Raw genomic sequence first — 17,117 nt, 5'->3', positions numbered from 1 at the left:
CAGCAGCTTCTGTTTCCTCATCAGCAAAAAGTACCTGTTTGGTGCAATGGGCTTCCGCAAATATAAGTAAATGTGCTTTAACTCACACCTGGTTTGTGTACAGCATGGTTGGATGGAGGAAGGAGCGATGCACTCATCCATCCAGACCATGAACCAGCTGGTCCAGCCTGCCTGGGGGTGCAGCACAGAATTTATTGGGAATAAAGGGCAACCCTGGAGGAGCTTCAGTGGTTAACGGACCTGGAATAGCTCATGAGGAAGCAAGCTTGCCAGGCTGCACCCAAATTCCTGCCACCCGATGGCACCTGTGTGCACAGTTTAGGAAAGGAAAAGCATTAGGACGATGAGCAGCTGGGAAAACTGAGCTCCCAGGTGGTGTTCCTCTGGACCCTTCTGCAGTGGGCTGCCACTGATTGTCCCTTCTCTCTCCTGTATTTTCTACAAACATCATTGTTCAACCTATTCACAAGCAGTCTCATCCTCTGGTGAATAAATCTGTGAATAAATCCCACACTGGAGTCTGAGGGAGGACAACCAGGGCGGTGGGTGAAAATACCCAGGGGACTTCACACCGCAGGAAATCTCATATAGAGAGATTTTTCTTCTCTAGAAGAATTTGCATCATCTTTATTTGCAGTCTCTAAGGTGGTAGGAAATCATTCTTAAAAGCTGTATTTGGACAGATAAGACAGCGTCTCCCAGAGCACTGACCCTTAAAACAACATTGATGCTTAGAACAAAGGTCAGACCTTGATTTTTCTAAGGAACTGCTGAAAAATAAGGATACAACTTATAAAATCCATACATCTAAATGTATCCCCTATAGGCAGTTTTAACAACAACAGACAAGCCATTCAAACTGCTAACATCCCAGAAACATCTGGTGTTTGTGTTCCTTGCTCAGTTTTGGGTCTAAATGTGTTTGTTCTGCAGTCCCTGTGTTTGTGTTGTTTGTTCTTATTGGGGATCTTTGCTGGATGGTGCTGCTAAGAACTGACATCTCCTGGCTGTTTAGGAAAACACAGCCATCAGATTGCCAGTGTATCTAGTACATTCCTTTTGTAGGAGCTAAAAGGTACCCGGTCATACATGGCACTAAAATGTCTGGGACTGAGGCTTTCAAAAATCTGTTGCTAAGTGAAACAGTGAAGTGAAAAAAAAAAAAAAAAAAAGGAATAACATCTTATTCCAAATTTGCAAGATTAAAATTGCAAGATTAGTTTAAAATTTAGAAGATATCAATCTAGCAGTAAATAGATTTCTCTTTATCTGCCTTCTGTTCTCTGAAGTCTTTACATTTTCTGTGTTCACCTGTTAGTTTATAACTGCAGAGGCTAAAGTTCATCTGTTTTTTGTTTTCAAGTGGCAGCTCAGACTCTGGCTCAGTCTCCTGGTTCCAGGAGCTGGGAGTTAAAGGAGACACTAGCTGCCACCCCGGGGAGCACCACTGGGCTTTAAAATTCATATGATTTCCTGACCCTGTTAGAAGAGAGCAGCATGTGCTAATTAAAGGTGGTCCATGCTTCTAACAACTCTTTTTACCTTTAGGATGGCAAGTCCTATGAGGAGATGAAGAACAGCTTAGGAGACATGTCGGCCATATCTGAGATTACAGTGGTGAGTGGCTTCGAGGTGGTATGGGTGGGAAACACCTGGGTTTAAACACCACCATGTCCCCCAGCGTACCATAGAATCTCAGAACCACAGAGTCATTAAGGTTGGAAAAGCCCTCCAGGATCATCAGGTCCAACCATTCCCCTACCACCAATGTCACCACTAAGCCATGTCCCCAAGCACCACATCCAGCCTCTCCTTGAACACCCCCAGGGACGGTGACTCCACCACCTCCCTGGGCAACCTGTCCCAATGCCTGACTGCTCTTTCTGAGCAGAAATGTCTCCTCATTTCCAATCTGAACCTCCCCTGGCACAACTTGAGAGGGCACAAGGTCCCATCAATCCCAAAAACTATTGTCACATGGGATCGATTCTGCTTTGGACAGGAGCAGGGGGAAGGTTGGAAGGATGTGGTAGGGGCTTTGAACAAGGAGAGATGGCAGCACAGCAAAGGGGCCACATAATTTAGAAGTTCCAGACATGGTAGATATCTAATCTTACTGTCTGTACTCCCATGTGCATCCTCTCTCTGACATTATCTTTTGAAAAATGAGACTACTTGAATTGTCTTCAGTTATTTCTAAGGGCTCTCAACAGGGCTGTGCTTTTAACAGTCCTAACATCTTGATGTAATGTTGATGGAAGTGCTGGCCTGATGTTTTAGTGTCGACTTTCTCCTTGATTCTTTGGCTCTCCAAAGTGGCAGAGCAGCAGATGTTCTGTGCCAGGAACAGTCCCTTCAACCCCACCAGAAAGAAAGACTTGCGGATAACCCCCAAGTTGCCTTGCTTCTCTTGACATCTTTTCCTCCATTTGGCAGGACCTTAACAACATCAGCCTGAGCAAGAAAACCCTCAGCATGACCAATTTGGCTGTTTCAAGCACAGCGAGTGCTTCCCCCGAGTATAAATCCCACTTCAACCACGCCGACAGCAGCAGCTACACCAACAACAGCAGCTACACCAACAGCAGCCCTTCCTCAATGCCCAACGGCGAAGGAATCTACTCCCGGGAGGTGCTGATGAACAAGACCGTGGATGAACTTCCAGAAGGAGTGGATCCCACTAAAAAAGAGGTGACAGCACTGCCGGTTTGATGTCTTTGTAGCTCAACCTGGAACTTAGTTGCAGGCTAAGAGCACAGGCACCTTGGGTTATTAAATCCTACTTGAGGCTAAAGGAGATGACAGCTGGACACGGAGCTCTATTGAAAAAGCAGGAGTTTGATGTGAGAGGAAACTGTGGTAGTTTTACTGTAGTTGAAATATTCCTCTTTTTTTATGGAAGAAAAGTGAATTTTAAGTAATTAATTAAAAAAATATGTTCTAAAGGCAGCTCAGAATGAAACCAGGAGGTGTGTTTTGCCTGGGCTGTAGGTTTTTATTTTCATTTGAAACTCCTTCCAGAAGGGATCTTGGTATTTTTTGGTTTTGTTTGTTTGTTGTCAGAAGCTTAGATTTCAGCAAAACCCACTGAGAAGGGCAGGGAGGAGTGCCATATTTCAGCCCTACGCTTTTGCCAACATCTGTAGTTGAGTGCAAGCAAGCTGGTGGGAGAGACACAGGGGAATGCTTCCCTCTGTTTCCTACAACCCATGTTTGACCAGTTTCTTGCCCCAGCAGATCTTCAGGCAAAGACCAGTGTCACAGCCAGATTTACATCTGGCCAGAGAGCTGCAGGGCCAGCAGCTCTGCCCTGCAGCAAAGCCCATGTGCTAATGGCTGTATTTCAGCTAGGCTGTACAAGAGTCCTTTATTTTACTCGAAATGCTGGAGAAAACTCAACTTCCATGTCCCTCAGGGTCTTCCTGAGACCACTGTCTGAGTTCCTGTCTTTCCAGCAATAGGAGTGAGCACTTCTAGTGGAATATTCAGGGGGCAATTAAGCCAGGGGAAGATGCTTTCACGGTGAATCACTGCCTGAGAAACCACTCAAAAGTCAGGCCAGCAGAGTTTCTCTGAATCAGCATTAATTGTCCTGGCCTCAGTATGATCAGCAGGGACCAAATTCCAACCAGAGCATGCTAATTTTCAAAACAAGGGCATCCCTTTGGGCTGGTGGGCTTTTATTCCTCTGGTGCTCTGGGCAGCGGGATGAGAAACAGTTGCTGGGACGTTCCATTTCCTAACATGAGGACAGGCAGCAGGACAGGAGCTGCTTGCCTGAACTCAGGGGATGGCAGGGTGAGGAAGGGGCACAGCTGATGGAGGTGTCCCAGCCTTCGCAAAAGCCCGTGCTGACCTCTCCTTGCTCTCTCGCCCTGCTGCAGTACTATCTCTCCGACGCTGATTTCCATGATATCTTTGGGAAGTCCAAACACGAGTTCTACCAGATGCCCAAATGGAAGCAGCAGAATGAGAAGAAGCAGTGTGGACTCTTCTGAGCCTGCAGGGGCCACCCAGCATCCAGTGACTCTGGGACCAACCCTTGCTCTCTCAGGAGCTGCAGGGAGGACATACAGACATTTGCTCAACGAACCCAACCCAACATCTTAATCAGGCCAAGCTCCAACGCAGTTATTCCAGCAACCACTGTTCAGGGGATGGCTCCTTTCTCCCTGCAAGTCCCCAAAACAAGGAGACAAAACCTTTTGCAGAATGGCTTTGCAGGATGTTTTTGCCCCTTTTGGACACTTTATTGCTAATAGCCATGAAGACAAGTGTGTGTCACAGCTGTGTTGTAGCCTCTTCTTTTCCTCTCCCTTTTGCAATCTGCCACATCCACAAGGCCACGATCTTCCTTTGTTTGGAGCAGTTTAAATTTAGGCAAGACAAGGGCCACTTGTAGCTGTTACATAAATTCTGGATGGGAAGAGAAGGGGAAAGCCCTAGGGAGAGAGCCTTGGGGTCAGGAAAAGGCAGTGGAGTGGCCAGATGTGTGATGGGGCAGCCCATGGAGTACAACTAGCCAGGTCAGCCTCTTCTCACCCTGCAGAAAAGCTCCTCGTCATAAGCCAGCAAGGATCGATTATAGACTAACATGCATAGCCTAATGCAAGTAAAACAAATAAAAAAATGGGTTGGGAAAAAATACATATTTAGAGTATATTTATTAGCTAATCTATTTCAAGAAGATGATGAGATTAAAGGCTAGATGCAGCTGTTGATTTTGACTGCCCAAGAAGACTGATTTTTTTTTTCCATTCAGACAACATCTCTGGTCCTACCATGAGCGTGACTGGGGGCAGGTGAGTCTGAGCCCACCTCCCCACAGACCAGAGCCTTGGCAAAGCCAGGAGGGTTTGGGGTATGAGCTCAATCTGATTGGAGGGGGCAGGGGGAAAAGTGAGTGATCAGTGATGAAGGGATGCAACTATATAGGAAAGGAGGAAAAACATATGTTTAAAAACCCCAAAGATGTGGTTTTAAAGCTTTACTCTATTTCCAGCCTGATGGGTGATTCCAAATAAACAGCCAACAGCAGCACTGTAAGTGTCTTTGGTCAGTATGTGGGGTAGGACGGTGGTGGAGAAAAGCTCTGCAGGGCCTTCAAATACCTGGTCTTTGATGGAATTTGGGATCTTCCTTGAAAGGAAGAGTCCTAAACACCACAGTCTGGTCCATTTGTGTCTCCAGCCCATGCACTCTGCTCCTGAACCCCCTGTTCCCCACATTGTTCATCAGGTGGCTTGACTGCCCACCCCTGCTGCAGGGACATGGGGTTGGAGCTGAGGAGCTGCCGATGTGTTGGTTGAGGAGCAGAGGGCTCTCATGTAGTACCCAGGAGGGCTGGAGGCATGGACCTTCCAGTGGAGGGTTCTTCTGGACAGATCTTTGCATTTCAGAGTTGGTGGTTACTTCCTATAAGCCACAACCACATCATTACCTCCATGCTCCTGCACCGCTTCGGCTCATTTCTGCTTGAGGGTCCAGCCCCAGACCCACAGAAACACCCACACAGAGTAAGGTGAGAGTCAAACAGAGACACAGTTCGGCCAAATTGCCAGCGTGAGTGCTCCTGTTGTGTTCACGCTGGATATAATCAGTGCACGTTATCCCTCTGCCACGGCTGGAAGCTGCAGTCTATGTACAATATTTATTTTGCCCTGCTGCAGCAAGCTCGTGCCAGCTCCCAAATTAACGAATCGCGTGTGCTACTTCATAAAATGCAGCGATTCCACCCATCAGCCCTGACGGGGGGCCTAATGAGTATCCTGCAATCAACGGAGAGCAAGTGGCAACCCTATCAGGTAAGGGAGATGAAGCTGGTTTGCTACGTGTTGCTTTCATTTGTGCTGCCATGATGCTCACCAGCAAATGGGAACAGAGCAGTCCTACCAGGACTCGGAAAGCAGCAGGGTTATTTATTATTATTTTTTATATTATTGTTTTACAATTAATAGATCTCTGACATTTAGGCCTGCTGGAAACTGCTGCTGCTCTCCTCTTCTCATGGGGAGAGCTGGTTTTACTCTCTGCCTCTGTTTTATGAAGGAAAGGGCAGTTTCTCACCCACATCCTCCCTTTCATGCCACTTTTTGCTTTTGCTGCAGCTTCTGGTGGGTCGTGGCCCACGTCTACCACTCTTCTCCTGACCTCTCTACCTATCCCATTTCCCCTGATCTCTCTACCTGTCCCACAAGGGATGTTGCCTTCCCACAGATCTTGCCTACCTCCACAACAGGCAGCGGCAGCCTTGGCTTCTCCACATAGTCCATCTAAACCCACCCTGACTGTGGATGGACAGTGAGATCCTGCCCCTGCCTGCCCATCTCCCGCAGCTCTCATCTCTCCCATCCTTAAAACAAAATGTTCGGAGCGTCCTGGGAGCCTGGGTGGCCCAAACTCAGGGTGTCTCTGAGGTAGAGCTAAGGATGCTCCAACCTTGGCCTTCCAACGTGCCTCCTGGTGTGATGTTCCCTGTCCTAGAGGTGAGCTGAGTGAAAGTTCATGTCACTGCAGGACACCCAGCTCTGCCTCGGTGCCTTCTGCTGCTCTTAAACTCCTTCAGCCGCAGGTAATTAAGTCAATTTCAGCCTTTTTGGTGTGGATATAATTCACATTTAATCTGGCAATGGTTTACAACATCACAGATAATTATAGTGAAGAGGAAAAATCAATGTGTCCAGCATTACTGCAGCATAACAAACTCCAGGTCGGACTAAAAGAAGCCCAGTTTTGCAGTGGGCCCAAGGATCACTAAATCCAAGCTATTTTAGACTCAGAAAAAGGTGGAGGATTGAATGGACTGGAATTTGTGTAAACAGAAATTAACCTCTTTGGTAGAAGCCCATCCTCTCCAATGCCAGCCACGAAAAACCAAACCCCCCAAAAGACTGACAGCTTTAAGAAATTAAGCAGGTCCGTCTCCAAATTCATCCATGTTGCATTCAGGTAGGTCAAAGAGGCAAACAGTGATGAGGAATTGGACTTTTCCAGATTATTTTTTTGTCCTTTTAATAGTCTAACATAGTAACATAGCTGGAACTGGAAAACATATATTATCTCAACACTATTCACTTAACTCTGTAGTTGTGCTTGAAAAAAAAAAAAACACTTTTTGCCATAAATATTGGGTTGTTCAAAACGCTTTTTTCTGCTTGTGCTAGGTTACCTCTACAGTGCAACTGGGACTGAGCTAACATTTAAAACCATTTCTACCGCCACTTCTTGTGTTAAAAGGAGGTTTTGCTATAAAAAACACAAAGTTTTACTGCATTAAAAAAAAAAAAAGAAAAAAGCCCTACTGTCAGTTCAGTGTATTTCCACTGTCATCGGCAAAAGACATTCTCTGAGGTCCCTTTGAGTGGATTTCACTTTGGGTTAGAGGGAAATCTGCCGTTCGGCAGCTTCTTTCTCCTTCACAGGGTAAGAGCCAGGCTTTGAATGCAAAGCGACCTGGCTGGGAGCCAGGCACGCAGGCAGAGTAGTGTTCATGTATTTTTTATTATAATACAAAAGAAAAGTCAAGTTATATAACGTGGCCCTTTGTAGTGCAGCTTTCTTTTTAATCTGTAACAGACAAGAGGAGAATTGTGTCCTCGTTTAGGACTTCAGATGGTGAAGGATGTCTGACATCTGAAGCTGCAAGAAGTCACCTGGTATCTAGCCACTGCCTTCAGTGGTAGGGTGCATTTTTCTTGCACAGATGTGGAGTGTTTTGTCCAGATGCTTGATTGGAACCCACACCAAGCACTGTAATTTGCAAAAAAGGAGTCCCTATCCTCTTGCTAAAAGCAGAATTGAAAATCACACTAAAGTAAAGTGAACTAAAAAACACAGCTGGATTGGTTGGACAGGTACGAAAGGATTAATCTCAACAGCAGCATTAGGATGTTTCCAGCACGCAGAAGGGAGAGAGTCGATGGCTATTTCAGACCAGGGCCCTGTGGGGCACCATGTGCTGCTCCAGAGAAGGCACTGGGGATCAGGTGGGACCCTGGCACTGGCAGCCGACACACGCTGCGTTCCTCCTAGGGCTGTAACAAGGCCCGCTGCACCCTGGAAGAGCCGAGCTGCTAATCGCAGTCCTGGATATTGATGTAGACAAAGAGGGTGGAGGAGGAGTACGGGTCGCCGTTCTTGGTCAGGAGATGGATGTGGCGGTAACCTGGAAGCACAGACACAGATGGAGAGCGGCCTTTAGTCCGGTCGGAAAAACATTTCCTAACATTTGCCAAGACCCTGCACGAACATTTCCCCGTCTCTGAGAGTGCTTTGCTCCCTGTGCCCCACAGAACAGCTAGGTCAGAGAGGCATGGCTTTGAGCATTGTTAAAACACAACATGTCCAAGGCCCTGGTGACAAGCTTGTCCCCTCCCAGGAGTCAGCGTGCAACAGCTGCTCGGTAAATCATTTATCATCTTGTCCAGACACCAGAGCAAGGACCTGTCCTGACCCAAAGTGTTCTGGGCTCTGGACCTCTCACGTAGGACACTGGAGATACTCAAAGGCATCAGTGGGTGTGAGGAAGAGGGCAGAGGGCCTTACCTTGCTTCAGACTAGTGAAGGGAAGCGTATACTGCCCGATGAAGTCGTTCTTGGTTGACATGTCAAAGTCCTCCACCACAAAGCGGACCAGGGCAAGTGCAGGGATCTCTATGTCAAACGTAAACTCTTCTTCCCACTTCGGGTTAAAGCCTGAGCAACACAGACAAGGATGGAGATCAGAGCTGCTCGCAGACAAGGAGGAAGGTAGGAGATGCTCACGAGCAAGAATGTTGGTCAGAGATGTTTGCAAATAAGGATGGGGACTTGGCCTGATTGGGAACCTAACCTGACCCAGGTCAGAGGTCTCAGGAGATGCTGAGACTTGTTCCCAACTCTGACACTGAATCGCTGCCTGGTATTAATTAATAAATCCTTCAGTTTAGGCTGCTCACTGCAGGCCTCAGCACCACATCCCCAGAAGGCAGCAGGGGGCAGAATGGGGCTGAACTCAGCCCTGCTCCAAAGGCTCTCACTGGCTGATACATAGATAAGACATCTTGGGTTGTGTTGGACCAGCAGCAGACTTTTACAGCCCCAGACCCGGGGGAAGTGGAGAAAACTGTGCCTTTGTGTTATGACAGCTCTCTGGGGCTTTATGTCTAAGGATCTTGTGATCCAGACTCACAAAGCAAACAAAATGACAACAGCCCCATCAAATGAGAGACAAAAAGCAAGCGCAGTGCTCTCCCACTAAGTCACTGCGGGTGCTCCCTGCAGTTTCAACAAACCACTCCCCAGAAACAAACAGGAGAAGAGGACATCCTGTTTGAAACCCCACTGCCATCAGCACAGCCTGTGCGCCACAGAAGCTCCAGGACAGCAAAACATCAGCTCAAGCCTGCCGGTCCTGGAGGGTCTGTGGATGACTCGGCAGGAGGCAGTGCTCTTTCAGCTGGCCCTGAAGGTGCTAGGAGGGTCTGTGACAGCACCATAGCAAAATAATTGGGTTGGGTTGTTGCAATTTATTTGGAATTTTGGGGCTACTCTACCTCCAGCACCCCTTGAGCTCCCTTCCAGCATCTCTCCTGCCCCTCTCCAGGCAGCTGTGGGCTGGCTATGGAGATGTGCTAAGCAGCCCTGAGGAATAAGCCTGGCAGATCTAAAATGTTCCTTAGCCTCCACTCGAGACATTCTAAAAATCATTGTAGGCAAAGGAAATGACCGTGAGCTTTAGGAGCCAGGCCAGATTTACTCAAACAGGAAAGGAGGAAAAGGAAAACAATGTTAGCAGAGAGGAAAATATGCGTTGCCTTTCTAGTGCTGGGCTTTTCCTTCACGCAGAAAAGCAGTGCGTGCATGTGTCTGGGTGTACCTATGTGTCTGTCTGTCTGGAGGAGGGGGAGGTCTGATTTCTCAGACTCCTACTGCCTTGTCTTCCCACAGAAGAGAGGGCTGAACCTGCCCTCTGCTGTCTCTGCCACAGTATTCAGCCCCTGAAAGATTGGATCACTTGCAATTTCCATGCTTTGGGACACTCAGAATCCATCTGGTCAATACAGTGAACAACGTGAGTTAACTTAGGTCCTGTTTTGGACCTCCCTTCCTACCTCACTCTTTCATGAGTTTGTGGCTCTTTCAGAATAAAATCAGCCTCACCAGAGGCCTTCTCTGGGAAGATCTTGTTGGGAAACTTTGTGTCCCAGGTCAGATCCAACTGCATGGAGGTAAAGAACACTTCCAAAGCTCTGGGTCTGCAGATTCGGCAGCCAACCTAAAAGCAATTCAGCTGGCTGATGTTTTACAGGTAATTTCTATCTCCAAACACCTCAGACAGAGAAGACATGGAAAAAACCCTGAAAGAAATGCCCCATGGGGACAGTTTGTGGGGCTAGCTATATAACCAGGTTCACTGCACTGAAGTACACCAACAGCATCTGATGGATCTGCTTAGTGTGAGCCAGCTCGGGTGATCTGGGCAGGCCTGGCCACAGGGCAGCAGGTCTTGATGAGGAACACACTGCTACAGAAAACCAAAGAATTACTGCCCCAGGGGTCACGGCATGAAAGAAAAACCCTTACCGTTGTTTTCAATGACTCTGGTCTGCTTCTTGTTGTTATCCTGTTGGACGCCATGGATCTCAATCGTTACCTTGGGATCAACGATGGAGTTTTTGCTTTTGTTTACCTTGGGCAGCTGCTGACCAGAGATGATCTGTGGAGGAAACAGAAGAAAAGGTCAGAACATCGGTAGGAGAGGGGGTTCCCTGACAAACATCCCTCTCCTTCTCCAGGAGCACAGGACTTGTTGCTGGTGTTGGTCTTTCAGAACCAACACTGTGACATTCTTCAGAGGACGCTGTCAGGAGCTAAAGCACCTAATGAACGCTGCTACAGTGCAGCCAGCTGGTCTGGGTCAGGGAAAAGTCAACTCCTCTCTCTCCCCAAAATGATCAGACGATACTTGGAAATAACAGCAGTGACTGTTGACTGCCTGTCTATAAAACGCCTGTGTGTTCCTGTAGGGTGAATACTGTCATTAACTTCTACTGCTGACAAATATTAAACGTGAGCGAGTCCCTGGAAGATGAGGGCCCATGCAGGACTGAAGCGGAGACACTGGCAGTGGGAAATGAGTAGGGCTGGGATAACATTGTCCATGTGGGACCAGGAGAAGGCACAACCTATAACCCCCCCAAAAAAATGGATGCCACTAAGATAAGTTTCCAACTTCTATTCTTACTTTAAGCAGAAGCTTCTTCTTTGTCCCCCATGTTCCTTCTGTGATGGATTTTGGATTGAATTTGGTTTGTTCATCCCGGAGGAATTCCGGCTTTAAGACATACCCAGAAAACCCATTGTCCTGGAACCGACCCTGGTAGACATCCATTTCTGTGCCTGCTGTCTGGAAATTTAGGGCAACTGCAACATAAACAAATAAATTCAGTCACTTTCAGATAAATCAATGAGAGTATACCAATTCCGTTCACATGAAATTACATTTCATGGACATAACCATTGACTTTTCCATGCTGCAAAGATCAGTGATAACCTCTGACCCCCAAAGCCTGCTTCCCCTGAGGATTTCTTCCATTCAGAGATGTTAGAGGCAGAAGGAGCCATAGTAGCTACCTCAGTTTTCTTCCTACCTATGACAGGATCAAAAAATGTCCTGCACTGAATTCACGTCACCTGGTTGAACAACCTCATCTTTCACATAAACCCATTCATGAAGCCACAGATCATTCTCAGATTGTTTCTCTATCTACTTAACCTCATTATAAAACCTATTTTCCAGCCCAAACACACCTATTTCCATTTGCCACCCTCAGGGACCTCTCCTGGTTACACTACAGAGCTCCTCACAGTCTGAAATCCTTATGCAGTCCGGTAGAGAAACTGTGATCAAATCACCTCTATATTGTCCTTTGCCCAATATAGATCAAACCTCACAGTTCTCCTGACACCAGGCAGATTTCCTGTATCCCTTCTAATTTGCCCCTATCTTTTTAAAAGCTTTGATGTCAAATCTGGAAGCAGTGTCTGTGAACAGTTTCATTAATACCACAAAGGGAGGGCACACAGATCCCAGAGCCTGCTCAGTTCTCCCCTGATTTCCCCAAGGTGATGTTAACCTCTTTAGCCACTTCTAAAGAAGCCCAGCTTTATCCTGGGCCTTAGTCCTACATACGCTGCACCAGGTTTTCTGAATGAAAGCTACAAGATAATTCACTTAGCAAGCTGCAAGACCTTTTCATCACATCTCTGAGACATGAGAATGCCACCAGGGCTTCAGTGTCCCAGGAGCAAACTAGAGGCACTGCTTTGACTGGAAAGATCTCAGGCCACAGCTTGTCCCTTATGGTACGGCCCTCCTCTAGGGCTTGAGAGATCTGAGTTTGATCTGAGGTGTTCAAGTAAAGGTTGGACATGGTGCTTGGGGACATGGCTTAGTGGTGACATTGGTGGGAGGGGGATGGTTGGACCAGATGATCTTAGAGAGCTTTTCCAACCTTAATGATTCTATGACCAAACCATCCAGGTTGACCCCCTCCAAGCTCCCAGTTGCACCCACCGATCTGGCAGCCGACGTTCCACAAGTCGATGGGGTTGTAGTTGGAAGAATCTGTCCTCCACCCGGCAGGGTAGATTCGGCTCAGGTGCCTGATGTTGTGATGAATAAAACTGTTTCCTTCAGGAAAAAAAAAAATATTCCTTTCAGTGATGGGCCTGCTTTTCTTTGATGCTGCTGTTTATAGCCCTGTTCTGTCCAGTGAGTCTGGCCTGCATAAAGTGCCCTTCTTGGTGACAACCTCCGTGACATTAAGTCACTCCCACTGTTTCTCAAAATGATATGGATGGCCAAGGAGACCATGACCTAGATCTCTGGGGATGCCTCTTTCTCATGCCTAACCACCACTAGCTGTCACTTTATGGGGGACTGGAAGAGAGGATGGCCTTCTGCCAGAATATACGTACCAGACTCCTGGGCTAGTTTCAGAGCTTTGCTCTCTGTGAACGATGACATCTCGTAGAAAGCCCGAGGGTGGCTGGGGTCCTCGAAGCCATTGAAATGAACGCTCTTGCAGTAGACAACTGTGTCTGACAGCTCCTTGGCCAGCTTCAGGGTGTCACTCTAAAAGAAGGAGCAAGAGGTTTGTGGGGAGCTTCTGCAGTCCTACTCAAGAGTAACGGTTATGTTTTGTTTAGGATCACTGGGGCTTTTATTTTCCACTGATTTCAGATGGAAAAGATGCCCCTGATGACTTGGGGCTCCCCTAGGCAGAACACTAAAGGGGCAGCCTGCCCTTCCTATGTCCTTAGCACATGCAGAGTGCTAATCCCTCCTCCCAGACCTTCAGTAGGTAACGCTACCGGCACATTTCACCAGCCCATACTGGCCTGTCCAGTGATATCACTGACTTCCCAACTGCTACCACCAAGAATATTTCACTTCATCTGGGTTGTCCCTCCTGCATTCATTCACACGCTGTTATGTGAATGACTATTTCACCTTGGCTATTACAGCTCACAAGTGATTAGGGATATAAACACAGACAGAACCTATTTGGCCTGTATTGGTGAGCTAAGAGGGGATTTCACACAGGAGACACTTTGCTGTCCCAGCACCCCTTGTTGCATGATGTCCTCCAGATGAAATTTCTCACTTTTTGTTGGTGGGAGACCCTTTCTGCTGCTTTCTGCATTATCATTTGTAATTCAGCATCAGTGGCTGTCGCCAGTTGCTAAACCTTACAACTGAGCCTTAGCAATGAACTGGTCTGAAAATACTGTCCTGGTGCCAAGTATGCAGACCTGGGAACAGAGAGAAGGGTGGGAACAGAGAGAAGGGAAAGATGTTTGGGCACCCCCAGACCTTGGGCTTTTTTATCTTCACTTAGGAAGTTCTCACAGTGCTTTGGTGCCAACTACTCCACAGCCTTGATGCAAGGGTGAAGTGGGAGCCACCAGCTCCCACCAAAGGCAGGAAAAGAAAATGAGTCTTCACAATTACACACACTGTTGATCACAGATCAGAGAAGGAAATAAAGCCCTCAAAGGGTGGGCTTATCAGCGAGGGAAAGCATGCATCAGACCAGATTCAGAGGCAATGTCAATCCACTTTGTCATAAGTGGGGCTGAATGCATTTATGTCACCTGTGAACCTGGTCCATAAGGGATATGTCCTTCACAACGACCTGCAGTCTGGAAAAGTAAGTGTCCTCACATGAGGGAGCAAAACTACTTTAGCTGAAAATGTATCAAAAGTATATTTCTGTTGTTTTTGTTTGTTTTCAAGCACAGTACAAAGCGCACCTAGAAGGTGGTTTGCCAACATAAGGCATGGGATTGACGAACAAGGCCAGACCTCCTGATGCTGGATTTCAAAGCCTTCTGCAATACACAAAGATCTAAGTCAAAGCTTTTCTGCCTTTCCAGATCTGCCCCTTTCAGGGATTCAGTTACTTTTGTTTTACTTACCTTCCCCTTCTGCTGCACCTTTGTCTTTACAGATTCATCTTCTATTTCAGCTGCTTCATCTTCATCAGAGACATCCTCAGCCTCCAGGTTGTTGTTCCCATTTGTGGGATCCTCCTGTCTGCTCAGCTTCTTGCCTTTCACAAGGATCTTCCCTTTCAGTTGCTGCACAAAGAGAAGTGGACAAAATAGCTGGCAATTAGCAGACGTGGCACCAGAACACATAAAGGATCTCGCAGGTGAAGTGTTAGGGCATGGACACCCTAAGGAAGAGTTCCCAAACCAGACCCTTCTTAGATACCTCATTCTGGCTGCTGAGCTAATCCCAGGAACACTTTTCTTGTGCCGAATCACAGCCTCTTTCAAAGTCCACCTAAAAGCATCAGGTGAAGGAACGCACCAAAAGCAGATGGTTGCTCACAGACCACCACACCACTGACATGACCCAGTGCTTGTGCAAGCTCAGACTGTGGGAGGAAAGCTGAAGCCTGGAGAGGGCTGACTGAACCCAAATGGTGCTGCAGCAATCCTGGCAGCAGGGAGCAGCAGTATTGCCTGGATGCAATCTCCAAGTGAATGGGTTACACCTCAAAAATCAAATAATTCAGCCCAGGAGCAGCCCTAGATTCTGCAGCTTCCAGTAAAGTCAGTGGGAGATTTGCTGCCACATGTGTGGTACTGCTGGCTACGGAGGGTGCTACTTATTCCAGGAAAAAGGCGATATCAGGTTTAGCCAATGCAGTCCCTTTACTCGTGTAGCATGGTCCCTCTTCTCCCAGCACCATCCTATATTTGCCCCTTCCACATCTGCAAAAGCAACAAGCCCCACTGCTCTCAAATGACAGGCCTGTGGAAAACCAAGGATCTTTTTAAAAACAACACAGGCATTTGCAAAGAACACCATTCCCCTTCTGTGGCTGCAAGCAAATTGCATCGTGTCTCCGCGGAGACCAGCCCAGCTCCTCACGGACCAGCTACGCTGCAGATGAAACTTGGTTTGAGCCGAAATCTGGCACCGGCACCTGAAGCAGCAGCCAAGAGGATTTTTCTTCATCTACCACAAATGATCTGTTTACGCTGGGGCACTTTCCCTGTCATTCAAAAGCTGCACAGAGGCAGCTGGGAGGAATGTACCAGTGTCTGGAAATAAAAGGCCCAAAGGAGCGTTCAGAACACAGCATCCTCCTCCTCCCCATCCCCAGACCACCCTCCAGCCCCCCCGCTCCTCAGCCTTCTTCCAAGCTGAGCTGTGTCCAGGCAATGCTTTGAGTGCCCCAGCCCGGAGGGGTTGCACTGGGGACAGTTGTAGGGGGACACAGAGAAGTCCCTCTGGTCCTTCACGGGCTGCAGATCGCATCCTGCTGTACTCTATATTCTTACCTGCCTCTGCTGTCTAACATCCCATGAGAAAACTTACCGCCTCATCTCACCGTTCAGCAGTAGGGAACTCGGACAAAATGCATTTGGGGCAGCCTGCTTGATTACCAACAGAGATACCAGCCCTTTCTAAGCTTTTACAACTCCAGACAAAATGTGTCTGCAGAAGCTGCCAGTGATAAACATTGCCCTCCCTCATTTACCGTGGATATTAGGAAGCAAAGTCCTAAATGTGAGTGCTTATCCCTTTACAAAGGTTTTAAATAAGCTGACAAACACAGACACAAACACTCACAAGCACTTGTTCCAACCCTCTGGGTTCCTCTTCATGTGACATTAAGTATTTCTAGCCTGAGGGGAGAGACACTCAGCTCATCAGTTCAGCTCTGCTGAGCAGATCCCTTGTCTTAGGAAGAAGCATTAGCTGAAATGCTCAATAAATACTCTCCAAGTAGGCCATAAAGCTATTCCAATTGCCAGTGGCAAGCCCGAAGTCGAATATAACTTAGGAAAATGGGAAAAGCTACAAGGATGCAGGACTCCACCGAGAATGTTTAGTGTAGTTGAGTAAATGCAGCTCTTTCACTTCCTTGTGTACCTTGTAAATCATGTTGCTTTCGTTCTCCAGAAGTGGAGTTCCTGCTCTCTCATCTTTTCTATGGCACGCCAAAGCAAGCTCAGCTCTGCACATGAGATGGCTCTGACACAAGGCTTTGCTCCCTTAGGGACATGGCAACTATCTAATGTTCTGTTCTTTATCAGGAGCAAAGCTTTTAAGAGCAGAGTTTAAAAGATCTGCACACATGCAATTATTTTACCTGAGGGTTTCCTGCCCCTGCTAGCAGCCCAAAGGCCATGGCAAGATCTGATTTCCAGTCTTTGTTGCAGTGGGAGTGTCAGACTCTTAACAGAAACCACCTCTACAAACTTTCTATGGCTTCACACCTCCTTTAGAGTCAACAAATAGAACTGAACACTCCTAAGATGTGATTCACCTGGTCTATTTAGACAACCACTTGGGACCACACCTCCAATGCCCCTGACTGTATTAACTAGTTGTAAAACGGAGCCCAAAGTGGCATGCTCAGGTACTTGGATATACTAAGAACTGCCACCTTAGGAGATATCCATCTCCCCAGACTTCTGAGAAGCTGTGAGGATTAACGTGTTCATGTTCATTAAGAGATGTGCAAACCAGGAGCACTTTTTCCTATCATGTCTCCATCTGTGGACGTCTTTCAGAGCAGCTGTAGCCTGAGGTGTTGCAGATTTTACAATGA

General features: G+C 47.4%; 2 protein-coding genes across 9 annotated transcripts in view; one reads left to right on the top strand and one right to left on the bottom strand.

Moving 5' to 3' along the window:
- Window positions 1-5,040, top strand: part of VILL (villin like) — a 32,840-nt gene extending 27,800 nt beyond the window's left edge. For all 4 annotated transcript variants that reach the window (XM_005027299.6, XM_021277400.4, XM_005027297.6 and 1 more), the window contains 3 exons: window positions 1,549-1,617; window positions 2,437-2,691; window positions 3,885-5,040. In XM_005027299.6, the coding sequence (XP_005027356.2) occupies window positions 1,549-1,617; window positions 2,437-2,691; window positions 3,885-3,998 (438 nt within the window). In that variant the 3' untranslated portion in view covers window positions 3,999-5,040. The remainder of the gene's footprint in view (window positions 1-1,548; window positions 1,618-2,436; window positions 2,692-3,884) is intronic.
- Window positions 5,041-6,592: 1,552 nt separating this feature from the next.
- Window positions 6,593-17,117, bottom strand: part of PLCD1 (phospholipase C delta 1) — a 52,855-nt gene continuing 42,330 nt past the window's right edge. For all 5 annotated transcript variants that reach the window (XM_072033872.1, XM_038174550.2, XM_072033873.1 and 2 more), the window contains exons 9-15: window positions 14,464-14,625; window positions 12,961-13,117; window positions 12,557-12,673; window positions 11,225-11,403; window positions 10,564-10,696; window positions 8,545-8,694; window positions 6,593-8,164 (exon numbers count right to left, since the gene is read on the bottom strand). In XM_072033872.1, coding sequence (XP_071889973.1) covers window positions 8,073-8,164; window positions 8,545-8,694; window positions 10,564-10,696; window positions 11,225-11,403; window positions 12,557-12,673; window positions 12,961-13,117; window positions 14,464-14,625 — 990 coding nt within the window. In that variant the 3' untranslated portion in view covers window positions 6,593-8,072. The remainder of the gene's footprint in view (window positions 8,165-8,544; window positions 8,695-10,563; window positions 10,697-11,224; window positions 11,404-12,556; window positions 12,674-12,960; window positions 13,118-14,463; window positions 14,626-17,117) is intronic.

This window comes from Anas platyrhynchos, chromosome 2, assembly GCF_047663525.1.
Source record: "Anas platyrhynchos isolate ZD024472 breed Pekin duck chromosome 2, IASCAAS_PekinDuck_T2T, whole genome shotgun sequence".
NCBI classification, from domain to species: domain Eukaryota; kingdom Metazoa; phylum Chordata; class Aves; order Anseriformes; family Anatidae; genus Anas; species Anas platyrhynchos.
Note: the sequence above shows the minus strand (reverse complement) of the source record. Positions and strands in the feature narration are given on the sequence as shown.